This window comes from Aricia agestis, chromosome 5 (genome assembly GCF_905147365.1).
Source record: "Aricia agestis chromosome 5, ilAriAges1.1, whole genome shotgun sequence".
NCBI lineage: Eukaryota > Metazoa > Arthropoda > Insecta > Lepidoptera > Lycaenidae > Aricia > Aricia agestis.
The window spans coordinates 4,126,155-4,144,281 of NC_056410.1; the positions used below are offsets into that span (position 1 = coordinate 4,126,155).

General features: G+C 38.9%; 1 protein-coding gene across 4 annotated transcripts in view; it reads right to left on the minus strand.

The window, feature by feature from the left end:
* Positions 1 to 18,127, minus strand: part of LOC121726743 (neurofibromin) — a 63,518-nt gene that overhangs the window by 31,348 nt on the left and 14,043 nt on the right. For all 4 annotated transcript variants that reach the window (XM_042114217.1, XM_042114216.1, XM_042114215.1 and 1 more), the window contains 18 exons: positions 17,217 to 17,337; positions 16,833 to 16,923; positions 16,633 to 16,696; positions 16,237 to 16,408; positions 13,822 to 13,964; positions 12,592 to 12,700; positions 12,250 to 12,356; positions 10,560 to 10,676; positions 9,581 to 9,735; positions 8,580 to 8,737; positions 7,967 to 8,110; positions 7,569 to 7,747; positions 3,490 to 3,625; positions 2,895 to 2,985; positions 1,704 to 1,878; positions 1,068 to 1,251; positions 837 to 889; positions 542 to 742 (listed from right to left, as the gene is read on the minus strand). In XM_042114217.1, the coding sequence (XP_041970151.1) occupies positions 542 to 742; positions 837 to 889; positions 1,068 to 1,251; positions 1,704 to 1,878; positions 2,895 to 2,985; positions 3,490 to 3,625; positions 7,569 to 7,747; positions 7,967 to 8,110; positions 8,580 to 8,737; positions 9,581 to 9,735; positions 10,560 to 10,676; positions 12,250 to 12,356; positions 12,592 to 12,700; positions 13,822 to 13,964; positions 16,237 to 16,408; positions 16,633 to 16,696; positions 16,833 to 16,923; positions 17,217 to 17,337 (2,400 nt within the window). The remainder of the gene's footprint in view (positions 1 to 541; positions 743 to 836; positions 890 to 1,067; positions 1,252 to 1,703; positions 1,879 to 2,894; positions 2,986 to 3,489; positions 3,626 to 7,568; positions 7,748 to 7,966; positions 8,111 to 8,579; positions 8,738 to 9,580; positions 9,736 to 10,559; positions 10,677 to 12,249; positions 12,357 to 12,591; positions 12,701 to 13,821; positions 13,965 to 16,236; positions 16,409 to 16,632; positions 16,697 to 16,832; positions 16,924 to 17,216; positions 17,338 to 18,127) is intronic.

An 18,127-nucleotide genomic window follows, 5' to 3' on the forward strand; every position in this document is an offset into this window, starting at 1 on the left:
CGGTTCACCCGCACTGAATCAGTTAATACGTGTAAACCAGCCATAGCCATAGTGATAATAGTTTATTACTATTAATTAGGGTAAGTATGGGGCCCCCATACAGAGTATGCTGCAAAAGTAGCCGCGCTTTTTTTTTAACTTATTTCTAAACCTAACAAAAAACCGAAACCTTTTTTTTAAGTATGAGAAAATTCCTGACTCTTGGGCGTTTGTCCATACAAATCGCAAAAAAATTCTATTTCAGTGCTACTTCTTTCACATTGAACTCTACATAAAATATACATACAAACCGCTAAAGTATTATCATTATGCTTTTGTATAAGAATAGCAATAATAATAATTATTATTTTTTATTATTATTTCAAACATTCATAATATATACTATGGGTGGACGACTCAGGTTGTGGTGGAGGGACGGATCACATTTGCTGTCCTTGATTAATCTTAGCTCTTGTTGATAGTTGCAACTTGATATTTATGTTCTTCTCATTAATACATACGTAATAAATTAAAAACCCTTTTTAAATTGGTGATATCTTACTTGTATCTCCTCGAGATGAAGTAGAACACTGGATTACCGATCTTACTGGTGCCAGCCTGGTAGAATATGTTCAGATTCTTGATGACTCTGAACTCCTCCTTCTGGTGCATGTTGTGCTTTACTATGAACTCCTCAAAGTTTGTCGACGACATGTCGATAGACGACCAGCGAGCGTACGACGAAAATAGTATACTCGACGATCTGTGAGACAATGGAAAAGGTAATTAAGAACTTGTCCAATAAATCGGCCTTAAAACTTAAATAGAAATAAGTATTTTTCTAGCTTTTGACTTACGATTCTACTGGTTTGTGCTCTGGTGGTCCCAAATAGGCCAATAACGTCGCCATCTGCAAAATTATATTTAATTATAATGTATATTTTTTTTATAAGTATTGAGTTAAAATGCCTGATTATATTATTTTAAATTTTCATATTTTTACGCCTCTACTCTCTCACTCATGTCTATAAATTATAACACCTTATATGTACCGATTCTGATTCTGATCGCCGATGCGCTCCTAGTACCTTGTCGAAGGGTCGACGGCCAACGGCCTTGTGGTCGCGGCTGCAGGAGAGGTAGTCACCGATGCGCTCCTGGTGGCTCCACAGCAGGCGGTGCAGCGCGATCACATTAGCATCACTGATGAACGACAAGTTGTGCGACGCCTGCTCCGCGCTCTCGCAGTCCGACGCTATCTCTATGAAGAACCTACGCGCGAAAGATACAACAATCGTTTATACAGACAAGCATTTACTGTCTAAGGCTGTTTACACACACGCCGCAGCGGCAGCGGCACCGCCAAAGCGACGCGACGCGACGCGTAGATGCATTTCTAAATTTGTATTAAATTGACAGACTAGAATGACGTCTCACGCAATTAAAGTCTGTCAAATACGTATATATCTACGCGTCGCGTTCAGGTCTGAATTGACTCTTAATTTAAATTTGGACAAAACTTTGGCAACAACTCTTTACCAACTCAAAAAGACAAGTGGCAGAATAATTTAAAGTTTAATTGTTGTAGATACATACTTATAACAGTAAATAGAAAACGAATAAAAATAGAAGAAGCTGTATTGTATATCTTTGATATCTGGTAAAGCTTTATTCTGATACTTGTATCCCTCTCGTCCTATGGCTATATCGAGGCCTCTACTAACTTGTGTCCAGCCTCGAAGTGGGCTTTAAGGAAGCTGTTGAAGGGCAACATGTGCTGCTCCTTTGAGAACTCGACGTGATTGGCGATATTCTGCAGGATCTTGGACATGAGCATCAAACCGCGCTTCACGGCCGGCGGTACAAGCCGGTTCACGATGCCCATCTCTTGCGGCGACACTGTTTAGACAACAAACAGAATTTTGATTTAGCCGCGTACTGACCAAGCGAGCGGCCTCGCGATTAAGCCTCGGACATTTGCCGCAGTACGAATGCCGCGCGAAGCGATTCGGTCTCTAAGTTTTCTAATCCGAGGCTGCCTCGCGCGGCATGGCCGAGCCACCGTAAGGCTTAGCCAGCATTGACGCTCGGTTTAACTTGAAAGTTGAAACGCACAACTAACACGCAAGAATAGTGAGGCAAAACACTGAGTGAGCGCGGCAAACGTACCGAGGCGCCTTTGAGCACCGACAAAAACCGACAACGCTCGGCTCGGGCCGCGGCACGCTCGGGCGAGGCAGCGCGTAAGTTGGCCTCGAGCGAGGCACCGCGTACGTTGGCCTCGGGCGAAGCACACGTCTTGACCGACCGAGCATTTGCCTTGCGAGGCTGCTCGCTCAGTCAGTACGCGGCTATTGGCCAACGACTTACGTACGTGACTTACCTACGTGATAATAGGGGTGTAGAAAGAAAACGAAATATAATACAAATTATTGTCATAGTAAAAGAAGGGGAAGTAAGTTACACACACACACACGCACGCACGCACGCACGCACGCACGCACGCACGCACGCACGCACGCACGCACGCACGCACGCACGCACGCACGCACGCACGCACGCACGCACGCACGCACGCACTGGCCATACTAATTGTTACATGTTTAGTGTTAAGTTCTAAATTGTAATACGCTGTTGGTATTGAATAAAGAAAAATTATATAAAAAAAAAAATTATAAATAAGAGTGTATTTATTTTTATATATATTTTTAGGTGTAACAAATGTACTTACATCTGTAAAATAAATATATTTCCTAAAAAATTAAAACGGCTACAAATTACAATGCAGTCCAAATCCAATAAAACAAAATAGTGTTCATAACATATACAGGTAGGAGGCATCTTATAAAAATATATTCAACTTTTTTATAAGATAGTTTTGTAGCTTATTTTATGTTATTATAGTAAAATATTACCTATAGCTGGATTGATAAACCTCAGGAATAGCACAGTGCCAACCGCGCCGACGCTCGTTTGAGGAAACTGGGAGAACCTCTTACTTAGAACCTGTTAGAAATATAAATATTATTATAATACAAACATTACAGAAACTGTCCATCATAGTACTGAATAAAAAGAAGGGCCATTAGCCTAGGTTTCCATCCCTAAAATACGACGAGAAAATTCGAGAACAAAATGTATAACATGGCGGCTCAACTCTCCACCTGAGCAAAGCGATTTGACACATTCAATTACAAACCAGCCAATCAGTTTAATAATAATTTTCTGGAGTTATGATCAGTGACGCATCCCCCCCCCCATCCGTATGTCAACTAGAATCTGTCTTTAAGCTTTTACCACCTAAAAACATTAGTTATTTTTTAGAAACTTTTTTGGTGAGGTTTTTGGTGAAGTGAGAGTGGTGCCCTAAGAACGGATGTTTTTTGTTCTTCTTCTGGTGCCACCTCAGACGTAATGCCCTAGGCAATTGCTTAATTTGATTAAGGGTTAATCCGTCACTGGATATGATACAAAAACTGTAAGATTTAATGGCGTATGGTCTCATCTTACCTGATAGAGACAATGACACATGCTCCGCAGTTGCGGTGGGAACTTTTTTGCGGAGCCGATGATTCTATCAAACACCTCCTTAGTGAGGTCTATAAGATTTGATCGGTTCACCTCTATATCTTGACTTGGATCCAATCTGTTGGTAAATCAATTTAATTTAAGTTTATTTCATTGTATAAAGCAGCCGTCAGCAACAGGCGGACCGCGAAAGGCCGAATCTCGGACCGCAAAATATTGTAACGTATTTTATACCAAATACATCGATGAGGTATAATAATAGCTCCCACACCGGTTTCGGTGACGGTGGCCGGATTCATTGAAACCAGGCCAGCTACGCAGGAGTAATTTTATAGTGCCCAAGTGTGTGCGCAGTACACAAGAGCACCCTCTATTCCTTTACTCTCATAACTCAGTAGGACGGAAGGCCGACACGACCGGCGAGAGATCAGGCGCAGGACCGACTTTTTACATGCCCATCCGACGCATGGATCATCTTACTTGTCAGACAATCAGGTGATCAGCCTGCATTGTCCTAACCAAACTTGGAAATAACGTTTCCAACGCGGGAATCGAACCCACGACCTCCGACTCCTCCGAGTCAAGAGCCGCGCTCTCTACCACTAGACCACGGAGGCGTTAGATGAGGTATACCGTATATGTATACCTTTATTTTTTAATCTACATAGGACAAGACGTGTGTTTTTTTCTGGACTTCGTTAAAATTTTCCCACAGTATCCGGACCCCACCTAAAACTACTCGCTGACCCCTGGTATAAAGCCTCCACTCTAATATATTAATTGCGAAAGTATTATAAACGCGAAGATCTGCTTGTCTTACCACTTCTATCAGTTTACGATTAAATTAATAATCCGATTTTGATGAGATTTAGTATAAAAATATTGTATATATGTACGATATTACCACACGATTGTCAAATTGCTGCGCAACAACGCCTATGAGTTACGGTATAAAGTAAACGACATTAACTGATTGTATAATGTATATACCTGTTTCAAGCTATATATGTCGTACGAGGATTTGATAAATCGAATTATCGCGAAAATTCTAGGGACTTCGCGAAAACACGGATAATGGAGATTGTCCATTTTTTTAAATTTTGCTCATTACAAAAACATTTCGAGGAATAAGGTCAGTGATCGTTTTTCGGTATATAAACGAAAAAAATACCCATTACTTACTTATATTTTTGAACAAATATGTTTAACCTTTGTTTGACCTTCAATGGCGTTAAATTAGCAATAAATTCGACCAACATTACGTTTAGAACTTTTGGTAAGCTTCTCGTATCAGCTTTCACATAATGAGAACTTGCATTTGACGAACCAGCCATTATAAATAAGATTGAAAGGAAATTTAAAACATACTGCAGAGGTCAATTGGCGGCCGATGATGACGTCAGAGCGAAACTTTAAAAATTTATTGAGAAAAAACTAGCCAATGAATTTCAAAATTATTTAATTTATATTCTTAAAATACAGTATTTTAACGGAAAAAAATATAAAAAGTACATGTGATTTTTTTTGGACAATGCCCATTAGACAATGGTGATTACATTTTTTACTGTGTTAGTAGTAGTGTTTTCGCGAAAACGAAAAAAATTACGAAAATAAAAAATAAATAAAATAAAAAATGTTTTATTTCTGAGTAAATTTGAATCAAATTTTTTCAGAATGTCTACCTGATGCCTACCACCGGTTCGGGAACTACCCCGGCGAGAAGAACCGGCGTAAGAAACTCGCACGGGTTCCACTTTTTACCAAAAAAGTGAGAGAAAAATTATTCTTTTAAAATAAAGTTTACAATTTTGTAACTTAATATTATATACAATGTCAACATACATAATTGTAAGTCATAATATAATAATGTAGAAGTAGCCTTGCAAGAAGCCATCCTACTCCCAAGATGTGCCATCTTCTATGAAATCATTGACCTTATAATAAGCTTTGGCACACAAACGCTCTTTGACTACTTTTTTAAATTTATTAATGGAAAGATTTTGAACGTTTTCTGGGATTTTATTGTAAAGGCGTATACATTGACCTTTAAAAGATTTACTGACTTTACTAAGTCTGATCACTGGCATGTCCAGCTTGTGCTTATTTCTAGTATTTCTACAGTGAATGTCACTTTTAACTTTAAATTTATTTATATTTTTTCTAACATATATTACATTATCCAAAATGTATTGAGAAGCAACAGTTAGAATACCAATTTCTTTAAATTTATCTCTCAGAGATTCTAAAGCAGACATTTTATAAATAGAACGTAATCGTTATTATTATCGAAAAAAATCACTGATTGGTCGGTTTAAGCGCCCTACAACAATATATTCTCTGATTGTTCAACCAATCAGAGAATATGTTGTTGTAGGGCGCTTGACGTTTTAAATGTCAATTCATTGTCACGCGTTGTTTTGTTTGTGGTTGTTTTTGTAAGCGAGCTAGCTAGTAGTAGATTTTTGATATATTTTAATGTGTTTAAAGTTGCAGTTGGACTTGAAAAATAGTGCGAAAAGTTATCTAATAGTGTGTCTGTAAATACAAAATGACTGATACAAGTGAAATTAGTGCTGAAAGTTCAACAGAACCAGAAACTAATTCTGAGGTTATAGTTGAGATGAGAAAAAGGTTAAATAATAAGTAAAGTTCCTATGAAGTGGCATTATCATTACCCATTATAATTCTATGGTATAATACCTCAATAAGGCAATCAGAATAAGAGTTGGCCTGTAAGCAAAAATCAAGCCAATCAGCGTTAAGAATGTGCAATGGCAACTCGCGTTTTCCCAATTATTATTTTTAACAAATAATTAAAACCGACTTCCAAGGTAAAAACAATAATAATATGAACTAAAAAGTATTAAATAACTCTTACACTATTATAGAGTAAGAGTTATTTAATACTTTTTAGTTCATATTATTGTTGTTTTTACCTTGGAAGTCGGTTTTAATTTTTTGTTAAAAATAATAATTTCACTCTTTTTAGTAAATAACCACTACGAATGTTAACTATTCACATTATGTTACTGTAAGCGTAATTGTGGTAATTGCTTGCAGTTATCTAAGCGATGCTGCAATTTAAAAACTTTTATCTTTAAAGGTTCAGGAGTTCTGTTCAGTGCCTTTGGACCAAGAGACACCTTCGTATGAACTTTCTCTTATTCGTAACATAAAGTTACTAGAAACAACATTTTAACCACTGAGTATTTTGATAAATTTCAAGGATTTCCCTCGATTGCTCATAGATCCCAATTCCCATCATCAGCTCACCACTTTCGTAATTATTATACAAAATCAAGATTATATCCCATACAACAACACAAGAATTTTGAAAATCGGTCCACAAACAGCGAAATATTCATCAAAAACATCTGCTTCGATGCAAAATATCACGAAAAGCATCAATGATTGGGTCATAATGTGATGACCCATGGCATAATTATGATTTTGATGATGATGATCAAATAAATTGATGTGTTGGCTTATGCTTTCAGTTGTTTAAACAACGCCGAAATCCCCGAACCTGTATCTATAAGGATTCAAAAGTTCTGTTGGGTACCTTCGCATCCAGGGTATGACCTGGTGCGAATGCTTCAGAAAAAATTGAAATCACTATATGTTTTAATACAAATTTCAAGGAGTCCCCTCGATTCCTCCAGGATCCCATCATCAGATCACCACTTTTGTGAACATGGTACCAAATTCGAGTTAAACCCTATACAACACAAAAAGAATTTTGAAAACCGGATCACAAATGGCTGAGTTATCGTTGAACATACAAAAAAAAAAAAAAAAAAAGATACATACAGCCGAACGTATAACCTCCTCCTCTTTGGAAGTCGGTAAAAAAACCTAACTTTTTTCAGGAATATTGAAAAATATAAATAGCATTATCTAATTATCCGTGTTTTCGCGAAATCCCTAGAATTTTCGCGATAATTCGATTTATCAAATAATCCTATGACATATATATGATAAAAATAAGTGTATATAAGTATATTTTGTATACTAGTATAAGAACTATATGATAAAGAGCAAGCGACAAATTTTGATAATACCTAGCAGGGTCTACTTCGAAGCTCAACTCCGGCTGCTCCTGCGCCTGATCCAGCAGCGAGGATATGAGCGGCTCGAGCAGCGACTGCAGGTAGTTGAAGCCGTATATCTTGAAGCAGTACGCCATTATCTTGCTGCCCAGCGAGTTGCCGCGGAACAGGGTCTGCATGCAGTCCGACACCTGTGTGCGAACTGGGATTGAATGCCTCCCTTTCACTCCGCAACTCTCTATGCTCCAAGTTTAGGTAGGAAACTCGTGAGCATTAGCGACCGATCACTCTTGTGATGGGGGGGGGGGGGGGGGGGGGCAGTTTGCCCCCCCCCCCCCCCCCCTGCCCGTACCTCGCTACGCCCATGAGTTTGCCTCTACAACTTGATAAGGAAGACAGAAATGACTCACTTCGACTTCCCGAAAGAATATGTTCCACAACAGCGGCGCGAGTAAGTGTTTGGCGTCGAACAGCGTGACGAAGACGCGCGCCAGCTCGTCCATCTGACCCGTGCTCACCACGTTCGCTAGCGCCATCGCGATCGGAAGCTCACCCTAAACATTTAAATTAAGAAAATTACGAATTAAAAGTTACTTGAAAAGGAACGGATTTCAAAACACCAATCAGCGTTCAGTAACGTCACACCTGCTATCCCCGCGTTCCATTTAGCGTTAACAACGACCATTCAGCGTTAACAAAACGCTCAAAATGCCTCCTATTTTAAGCGTTTTGATCGTTTTTAACGATAAATGGAATTTTGAGAGGTACGATCAGGTGGGGCCATTGTCAATAAATGTCAAATAGTAGTGACGCCATACAGACTGTGGATCCGTTTTGGCGCCAAAAATTAAATTGACAATTTTAAACCGCATTTTTTGCAGTAAATTCCAGTGTTTTAATTTTTTAAACATACTTGTGGTCTATTCTACATGGAGTTCTTTAAAATAAACACAAAAATAAAAACATCGCATATTTCCTATTATTATCGAGCCTATAACTCATTTCAACTATAACAGTACTCACTTTATCTGATATCATTGTGACCAGCTGCACTAGCTGCTCGAATCTATCAGCGAGCACGGTCTCAGCTAGTGTGTCAAACTCCGTGCCCTGTTGTAGGATCTTCGTCAGCACCTCCATGAACGCGGCGCGAGTTTGGAGATCTCTGTGGTATCCCAAGTCTGAAGAAGACAAATAAATATTTTACTATTATTTTACTTAGGGCCTGTTTCACCACTTCCTGATAAGTTCCGAATAGGCTATCCACCACTTAACTTGACAGATGAAGTATGGCGAATCTGTCAAAAAAGTTGTGAAATATTCGACATAACACTTTATATAGTGGTGAAACAGGCCCTTAATATTTTAATCTGTCGTGAAGTATTATAGTATATTGCTAGATGATGCCCGCAATTCATTTGAGCCCAAATTCGTTTATCGCACAGAAACCGTACAATATTGCTCAAAAAACTGCTATATCTACTTTGTTCGTCTCTCAAAGTATCTTTTATACCAAATTCCATAAATCGGTTCAGCCGGTTAAGCATGCAGGGCTAACAAACAGATATTTTAGCATATTTTATAATATTAGTAGGGATCCCAGAAAGCTTGACTTCTCCTTAGCATCTGTTAGAAATTAAAATGACTTATTATAGTCATTTGCAATTTATGTTGTCTGACTAGATTATCAACTACTTTAGAAGTAATCTACAATTATTAACAATATTATTCCTTCTCTTTCGTAAACGCTAAAAACGATAGAGATAGAGTAACTTTAACGGAAGCTGATATAAGAGCGTGATATTATTTATAAGGGCCTTGTGCTTATTAAAAATAAATCATCTCGAGAATACGACCTGCTTATCTCGAGAATAGAGCGTATTCCCTATTGAAAGGCCGGCAACGCACCTGCAGGCTGCAGCTCTTCTGATGTTGCGAGTGTCCATGGGCAACGGTAGTTGCTTTCCATCAGGTGACCCATTTAATGCTTCTTTGCCACCTTTATTTATAAAAAAAAATCTCACCAATACTATGCATGAGTCCAGAGTCGATATTCGCCGAGAGCAAGTTGGACATGGCCTGTATGGTCGCGTTACGTAGCGTCTCCAGTCGTCCCGGCCCCTCTGACAGCTCCACCTCGTTACAGTCGTTCAGCAGATTCATGAACAACGTGAAATACCTGCAAGAGTTTTATGTTAAATCTTTGGGAGTGCCTCCGATGCCGGCGCCGGTTGCCGAAATGGCTGGCGGCGCCGTTTTCCGAAGTTTGCCGAATAGGCTGCCGGCGCCTATTCGGCAAACATCGCTTGTCAAATGACATAATAATGATCAAAAACATCAGTCTTGAACTAAAGGACTATGAAAAGTATAAATAATTAGGTCATAATGTGAGGATGCATATTTTAATCGAAGTGATGATGATAAATATGATCTGCATAGTAGCATACTGAAACTCCTTCGGAAGTTATACCATGGGGTGCAAAATCTTACTTTTTGGTAGCTGATAAAGGTAGTAAAGCTAAGGTAGATGAAAAATGAAAATGCATCACAAAATACTAAAATATCCACAGCCGAACATATTATAACCTCCACCTTTGGAAGTCGGTTAAGGAGTCGAAAATTTGAGATTATAATTAAGTATGTAGGTATTTCTTTTTAAAATTTGTTTATCGGCACTGGAACCTAGCGATTTAATCATTCATCATGTGTTCCTTGTATAGAGTTCACTGGGTAAGTACTAAGTACCAACGCTGAAAGAGGTTTGTTTTGTGATTTGTATGGGTAAGCGCCCTAGCGTCATGAGTTGTACGAATGTAACAATGATTTCATGATGAATGATTAAAACAATTTAAAAACACCTTATTAATAACGACGAGTTACATACGCTCTATTTACCACAATAATTATTATTGTTTAAAAATATTCATTTATGTCATTATTAGGTTAATCTAGTATCTAAATTCGAACATTAGATGGTTTGAAAATAAATACAACTATGCTCACTTCAGAAACAACTGGCTCTTGGCCTCCATGAGATCTCCACGATCAGATTCCTCTGGTTGCAGCGGCAGCCCTTTCAGTAGCGCCGCGACCGCCTCCATACACGCCTGATCCAACTCTCTAAAACAACATTACATTTTAAACGGCTTGCTGGTATAAGCTAAAATGTAAGATTGCTCGGGGCAACTGAACGAAGTAATCGGCACATATCTTATTTTTTTTTTTTATGAAATAAGGGGGCAATCGAGCAAACGGGTCACCTGATGGAAAGCAACTTCCGTCGCCCATGGACACTCGCAGCATCAGAAGAGCTGCAGGTGCGTTGCCGGCCTTTTAAGAGGGAATAGGGTAATAGGGGAGGGTAGGGATGGGAAGGGAAGGGAATAGGGGAGGGTAGGGAAGAGAATAGGGCGAGGGTAGGGAAGGGAAAAGGGTAGGGGATTGGGCCTCCGGTAAACTCACTCACTCGGCGAAACACAGCGCAAGCGCTGTTTCACGCCGGTTTTCTGTGAGAACGTGGTATTTCTCCGGTCGAGCCAGCCCATTCGTGCCGAAGCATGGCTCTCCCACGTATAAATATACAAAATTCTCGTGTCACAATGTTAGGCCGCGTACTCCTCTGAAACGGCTTTACTGATTTTAACAAAATTTTCTGAAGGGTCTGAGAATCGGCTACTGGGTACTTATTATATTGATAAGTGCATTTGTTGAATAAATAATAGTAAATAATTACAACTCGAGACTGACGGTGACCATTGTTTGTGCGACGGGATAGCGATGGACGTTGCCATGGTAACATACTTATTTAGTCACTTCAATAAAATACTTAATATGGTCGAAATATTTTATATTATGGCAAAGCAAAGTTTGCCGGGACAGCTAGTTATGTATAATATTTAGTAACTCTAGTCACGTCATCTATAACGCCCGCAACTCAGTTGCGCCTTAATTCGTTTATTGTGCGGAAACCCTACATTTTTTCGGGATAAAAACTATCCTATGTCCTTTCCCGGAATACAAAATATCTCCATACCAAATTTCAGCAAAATTAGTGCAGTGGTTTGGGCGTGAAGACGTAATAGACAGACTGTTATACTCTCCATACATAAAACTCCATACATACTTAAAGTTCTCAGAGTTAAAAAGTTTTTGCTGTATTTTCCTGCTTTATAAAAATTATTTCGAACTGATACAAGATTATCAGAGTCATTGTGACGGCATTTTTAGGCTAATGCATAGCATTTATCGCGGGCTTGGAGCGCAGCGAGCGGACCAAGAAATACCGTAACGAAAACCACCTAACATTCGTTTCATTCATCTCATTAATTAAATATGTGTATCATATAATAAAAATCTTAAATATATGTATAGTATGAAAGTATTAAATATATTCCGTTGTCTGGTACCCGTAACACAAGTCCTTCAGGTACTTAGCACGGGGCCAGACTGACGTGGTGTGAAGCGTTCATAGATATTATTATATTATTCGTCTAACGTCATTTCATTTCGGCAGACTTCGTCTCGGGGTGTGGTGCTCGCCGCAGCGACGTTTCCAGACTCCGGTACGGTGTTTCTGTGCGTGCGACTAGACGTATGCGAATTATATTTGCATAAGTAGATAAGAATGCAACTGCAATAGCTTTGCCCCGGCAGTCCCTACGCGTATTTTGTATTTGACGAATAATCAATTAACCTGGTAATGGTGGAGGCGTCAGCGCGGAGAGGCGGCGCGATCTGGTGGCTGGTGCCGAGCACCCAGTCCGTCACGTACTCCACCATCTTGTTGCGGAACTTCATCTCCTAATCAAAGATCATTTCACATTAAATTAGTGCAATTTCTACTTGAACATTTCGAGCCTATACCTTTGATACAGATTTTTAGGTGATGCCACTGGTCACTGCTACAAAAATCAGCATTCAGCCAGTTTACACAAAAATGCCGCGAACTACAAAAAAGCGGAAGACAGCTCTAGTGTGTACAATTTCATAGCATTGACTATAATATAGCGACAGAGTCTATCCTCAATTTCCTTACCTGTCTGAAGGCGAGGTCGTCGCGGCGGCGCATCATGGCATCGACGACCTGACACAACTTGGTCTTGATGTGCACCGACAGCACCGTCATATCCAGGTGGCGGACGTATCTGTAGATAAAGTATTTTGTATATATAGACTCCAAACAGCGCTGTGTATTATCGCATACCTTAGTCCGTACTACTAGACCAAGAGCCTGCGACGACCAGACTTCCTCAGTTTCGGAAAGCCGAAAGTTTACCGGTTTGTGATTTTTACAGAGGTAAGAACTAAGAACTACGTGGAGGAATCTCGTCTTCCAGTGCCGGACATTTTTGACAGTTGGTTCCCAGTAGACACCCTCAAAGTCTAATACTTAAGAAAGTGTAAGGGTGTCTGGCAGCTCTGTCAAAAATTCCTCCGTTTACCGCGAAGAATATAGGCTATATAATTTAGCTTTCATCTTTCTCGAAGGTCAGATAGACCTTCAGGACTGGATACCTCCTAAAGTAACTGCGACCGAAACTCCATAGTTGCTGGATTTTCTTACCCATGTAAGGATCACAAACAGGTAAACTTTTCCAAAACTGAGGAAGGTCTTGCCGTCGCAGGCTCTTAATTTATATAGCCGAGTCTCAAGATAAATTCAAACTTAAAAGTTCAAAACATAATAACGGATCTTCTGATAACAATGTCGTTTATCCAAATTGTATTAACAAAGAAAGTGGCTAAACGCTTTTCCTTTCAGTTGAAAGGAAAAGCGTTCGGCTAGTGTACCAATTGCAATGTGGTTTGTCACTAATTGTGTCCACTGACCTCCATTATACAAGTACGCCGGACTTACGATACCCACCTGCTTTTTGTGCCTATTTGAAGCGGAATCAGCGCCCCCAATGCGGGGGAAGAGAACTAAATCTGACGTAAATTGCAAATCGTTATTGGTTGTCATCACTAGTATTAGTTCAAAGTACTCTCACTACTGCTATCAGCGCCAATGTGACGACTTTCAAACGTCATTTTTACGTCAGATTTAGTTCTTTCCCCCGCATTGGGGACGCTAAGATTCCGCTTCAAATAGGCACAAAAAATAGCTGTCATTTCAAATAAGTCCAGCGTATTTGTATAATGGAGGTCAGTGATTATGTCTGATTATATTTTCTATTATGAGTACTTATAGATAGGATTAATCTTTTACTAGGCATCTCTACTCTTACGCTACTCCAATTTACCATTTCATTGACTAACTACGGACCTAACGATTGCGAGCATGAGTCCCTCTATAGAGGTAGTGCTGAGCGGCTCGCAGGGCTGACCATTCTTCTTGTTCTCCAATATGCTCTTCATGATGAATATCGTGTGTTCCACAAACTGAGTGTTCATATCCGTGAGCATTACCTATAACAATGTGTTTATAACATTATTTCTAAACAAATACCTTTAATATTTAAAAATACTAGCTGTCCCGGCAAACGTTGTTTTGTCATAAAATGATTTTCCCTGTTTTATTGCTTTTCTCTTGAAGTTTTTTCTGATTTTTTTTTCTATAGACCTCACGGAGCCCGAGACCTTTTCAACGAATGCAAAACTGTGGAAATCGGTTCGTGCGTCCTGGAGTTATAGCGTCAGGAAGGAAAACCCGACTTGTTTTTATTGTATAAAATATTAAGAGCTTGTCTAACTTTAAATGACGCGCCCCACCACTTTAGTAGTTGATACAAATGGAAAATTTTATACTGTAAATACGAGAGAGGTGCGTCATTTAAGGTTGGAAATCTACTCTTTTACTAATAAAGATTCTTAGCGGGGTATAACAATTCATAATAGATTTCTTTGTCCCTCTATTTCCAGTGTGACATTCTGCCAAGCGGACATTGTGTTGCGCATGTGGGATAAGCGTGGCCGCCACAAAGGAAGATCTTCCGACCGAGCGAGGTGTTATGCTCGGTCAGGCCGAAGCCCACGTTATACATTTCAGCTGTCGTATATATACTGACGCGTTCAGAAAACTTTGATAGCGCGATGCAGAAATGTTAGGCGAATTGTGGTACCGCCACATAACTCCCCCCCCCCGAAGACCAGAGGTCGAATCTTGAAGTCTTGTCGCTTGAGTCGCCAGTGCCAGAGAGTTCCAGTGAGTCGGAACTGTTGCAGTGAGTCCCAGTGAGTCGGAACTGTAAGCTGCTGCACGGGATCCAGTGAGTCGGATAGCTGCCGAGCGGATTATTCCAATTGGCTATTTGAGTGAAGAAGCTTCAGAGGCAAGGAATAAAGAATTTAGAAATACTAGAGAGATGCATACTAGAAAGACGAGTCGAGCAGAATCTAATGAAGATTTGTTGCACAACTTTTTAATAAGCTCTGATCTGTTGTTTGCTTGCTTGATCTGAAGTTGTCTAAAAAAATAAACACCAAGAATTTCATCCAGACACAGTCGGCCTGTTGCTTGAAAGACCTCTTTTATCAGATGATGACGAAAAAAGTGAAGTTGTTCATTACAAGGCGATGATAGCATTGGAGATCCACTATGTTTGTAAAGCGCATTGGTTTAATTGATTATGATTTATTATTGTTTATTTATGAGTTTCATTTGAAATTATTTGAGTTATTAGTGTGTGTAACAATTTTTATTTTATTATAATTACAATAGTCAGTAGTTCATTTTAGTTTAATTTTGTTTTTGCTATCCATGTTTGTAAATACATAATTAAAAGTATTGTTGCTTTTTAAGGACTCGTTTTATATATATTATACCCATACAATTTTCGTTTTTTTTTGGCATATAACATCATTTTTGTACAAAACTTATGAAGGATTTATTGTTACTCTTTAGGAAATCTATCGAATAGTATTTTTTTTTTCCACACCTAAAAGTTACTAAAATTATTTCAAAATTTTGAACCCCTCTACTGCAAAAGCTGTACTGTGCTGCACGTAAATTTTCGTATTTTTTTTTCTAAACCTTACATTCCACTAGAACTTTACTTGTTTCAAAAATGAACCAGAATGACCTAGCAGTTTTTGCAAAAAATCTATTTATAGATTCCTCCCCATACAACATTTTAGTAATTATTTTTTTTCACCTTAAAAAATACATTTTTATAAAAAACTTATTAAGGATTTATTGTTACTCTTTAGGACATCTTTCGAATAGTATTTTTTCCACACCTAAAAAGTTAGTAAAATTATTTCAAAATTTTGAACCCCTCTACTGCAAAAGGCTGCACGTAAATTTTCGTAATTTTTTTTTCTAAACCTTAAATACCACTAGAACTTTACTTGTTTAAAAAATGAACCAGAATGACTTAGTAGTTTTTGCAAAAACTCTTTTTATAGATTCTTTCCCATACAACATTTTCGTAATTATTTTTTTTCACCTTAAATATACATTTTTATAAAAAACTTAATAAGGATTTATTGTTACTCCTTTTAAAATCTATCGGATAGTATTTTTTTCCACACCAAAATCGAACTTTTTTGCGAATGTCCACTATTTTGCGATTTCAGACCACTGTGGGCCGGAGCCCACGTGATACATTCATTGACGCGCTCAGAAAACTTTGATAGCGCGATGCAGGAATGTTAGGCGAATTGTGGGTACCGCCACACGTATAATAGCAATAGTTAATTAAAATTGCGTTACGTATGTTACGCCTGTATGCTTCCTTACCTGCTGTTGTTGGTCGAAGAACTTGTCAACGATCGCTTTGATCTGGTCGAACAGTATGGGGTAGAGCGCGGGCGACATCTCATTACCGACTAGCTGCTTCACGTGCGTCTGTATCTGGACTCCGAAACGCTCGTTCGTGCATAGTAACAGCCGCAGCAGTTGGCCTATGAACCTGTTGATAGTCGGTTTTATTCATAAACTTTTAATTACTTTAATATCTAGGATCTCGGAAGTCTAATAAAACGGATAAATTGAGCGTTTCTGTTTTGCACAGGGTTTTTTTTATAACGTTCAGATGACTTACTTAATTCGTTAATTTAACGCTATACTTTATTAGTAAAAATATGTTGTTACCTTGTTACCGTAATTAGACTAAGGTTCAGAACTACAACTTACTGAGTAACGGGACAATATTGGACGTCCTGTGAACTGTTTGCCAGGACATTGTATTTTCTTGCGTCTGAAATAAAATAAAATATATTTTACCGCGATGAGTCGCGACTCGCGTCGCTTCTCTGCCTATGGGTTTTCAATGGATTTAAGAATGTTTCTGGTTAATTTTGAGAAACATTCTTATATTAAAATGTACTCCTCACCTTGCCAAGCAGGAGCCGGCTTCTTCTGCAGACAGACTCCGCCCAAAGCACATAGAAAAGACGTTATGTTCGCCCACTCTTGTATTTGCATCTATAAAAAACTATAAGTTTTAGTTTCTGCCGTATAAAAAAATAAGAAACAGGTAAAGAGAACGTAAAAATTATTTAAAATTATTATTATTTGTGTTCATTTATACGCCAGTAAGTTGAAGTTCATACATCAACGCATCGCTATTTGTGTATTTCACGCGAGCACGCAGTACCTACGCACATAATAACGTCCTATATTCTGCATCTATGGGTAAGAGCGTGATAGCAGTATTTTCTAGCGCAAGTGAAAGAGACGAACAGTCTTCGACTTTACTAAAAGACAATTCTATTTACCTCAACATCGTGTTCCGTGCTGGTATGATGTGGCACTCTGCGCTTGTGGGTTCGGGATATAGGTTCCTCATCGACGGTGGAACTTTTAGGCCATTTCTGTAGAACTTTGCACGCTGAATCCCTATAGACGTAGACGTAGTGTTCAGAATAAGAATAATTTACAAGGAAATCATAAAAGAAACTGCCCTGTGTTTCGCCGAGTGAGTGAGTTTACCGGAGGCCCAATCCCCTACCCTTTTCCCTTCCCTACCCTCTCCTATTTCCTTCCCTACCCTCCCCTCCCCTTCCCTATTCCCTCTTAAAAGGCCGGCAACGCACCTGCAGCTCTTCTGATGCTGCGAGTGTCCATGGGCGACGGAAGTTGCTTTACATCAGGTGACCCGTTTGCTCGTTTGCCCCCTTATTTCATTTAAAAAAAAGAAACAAAATACGAAAAGTGGGAGTCGTTTACTTTTAATTTTGACTTTCTTTTAATGTTTTTCATTTCTAGTTTTTAGGGTTCCGTAGCTAAATGGCAAAACGGAACCCTTATAGATTCGTCATGTCTGTCTGTCTATCTGTCTGTCTGTCCGTCCGTATGTCACAGCCACTTTTCCCCGAAACTATACTATTGAAACTTGGTAGGTAGATGTAGTCTGTGAACCGCATTAAGATTTGTATAGAAAACGATAAATTACGTCAAGATTTTCTAAAACATGGTAGCGGTAGGGTGAATAAACGCTAGAGATAAGATAGGCTGAGAGCACTATAGCTATTAGTTTTTTTTAAACGCCATAAATGGTAAACCTTAAATTAACTTCCATTAAATAAACTGAAATATAAAAATAAATCAAAAACCTTTAAATTTCGTAAAAATAAACCTTATTGCTGCTGCGGAACCCTCGCAGTCCCCGGAGTCAAACTCGCACTTG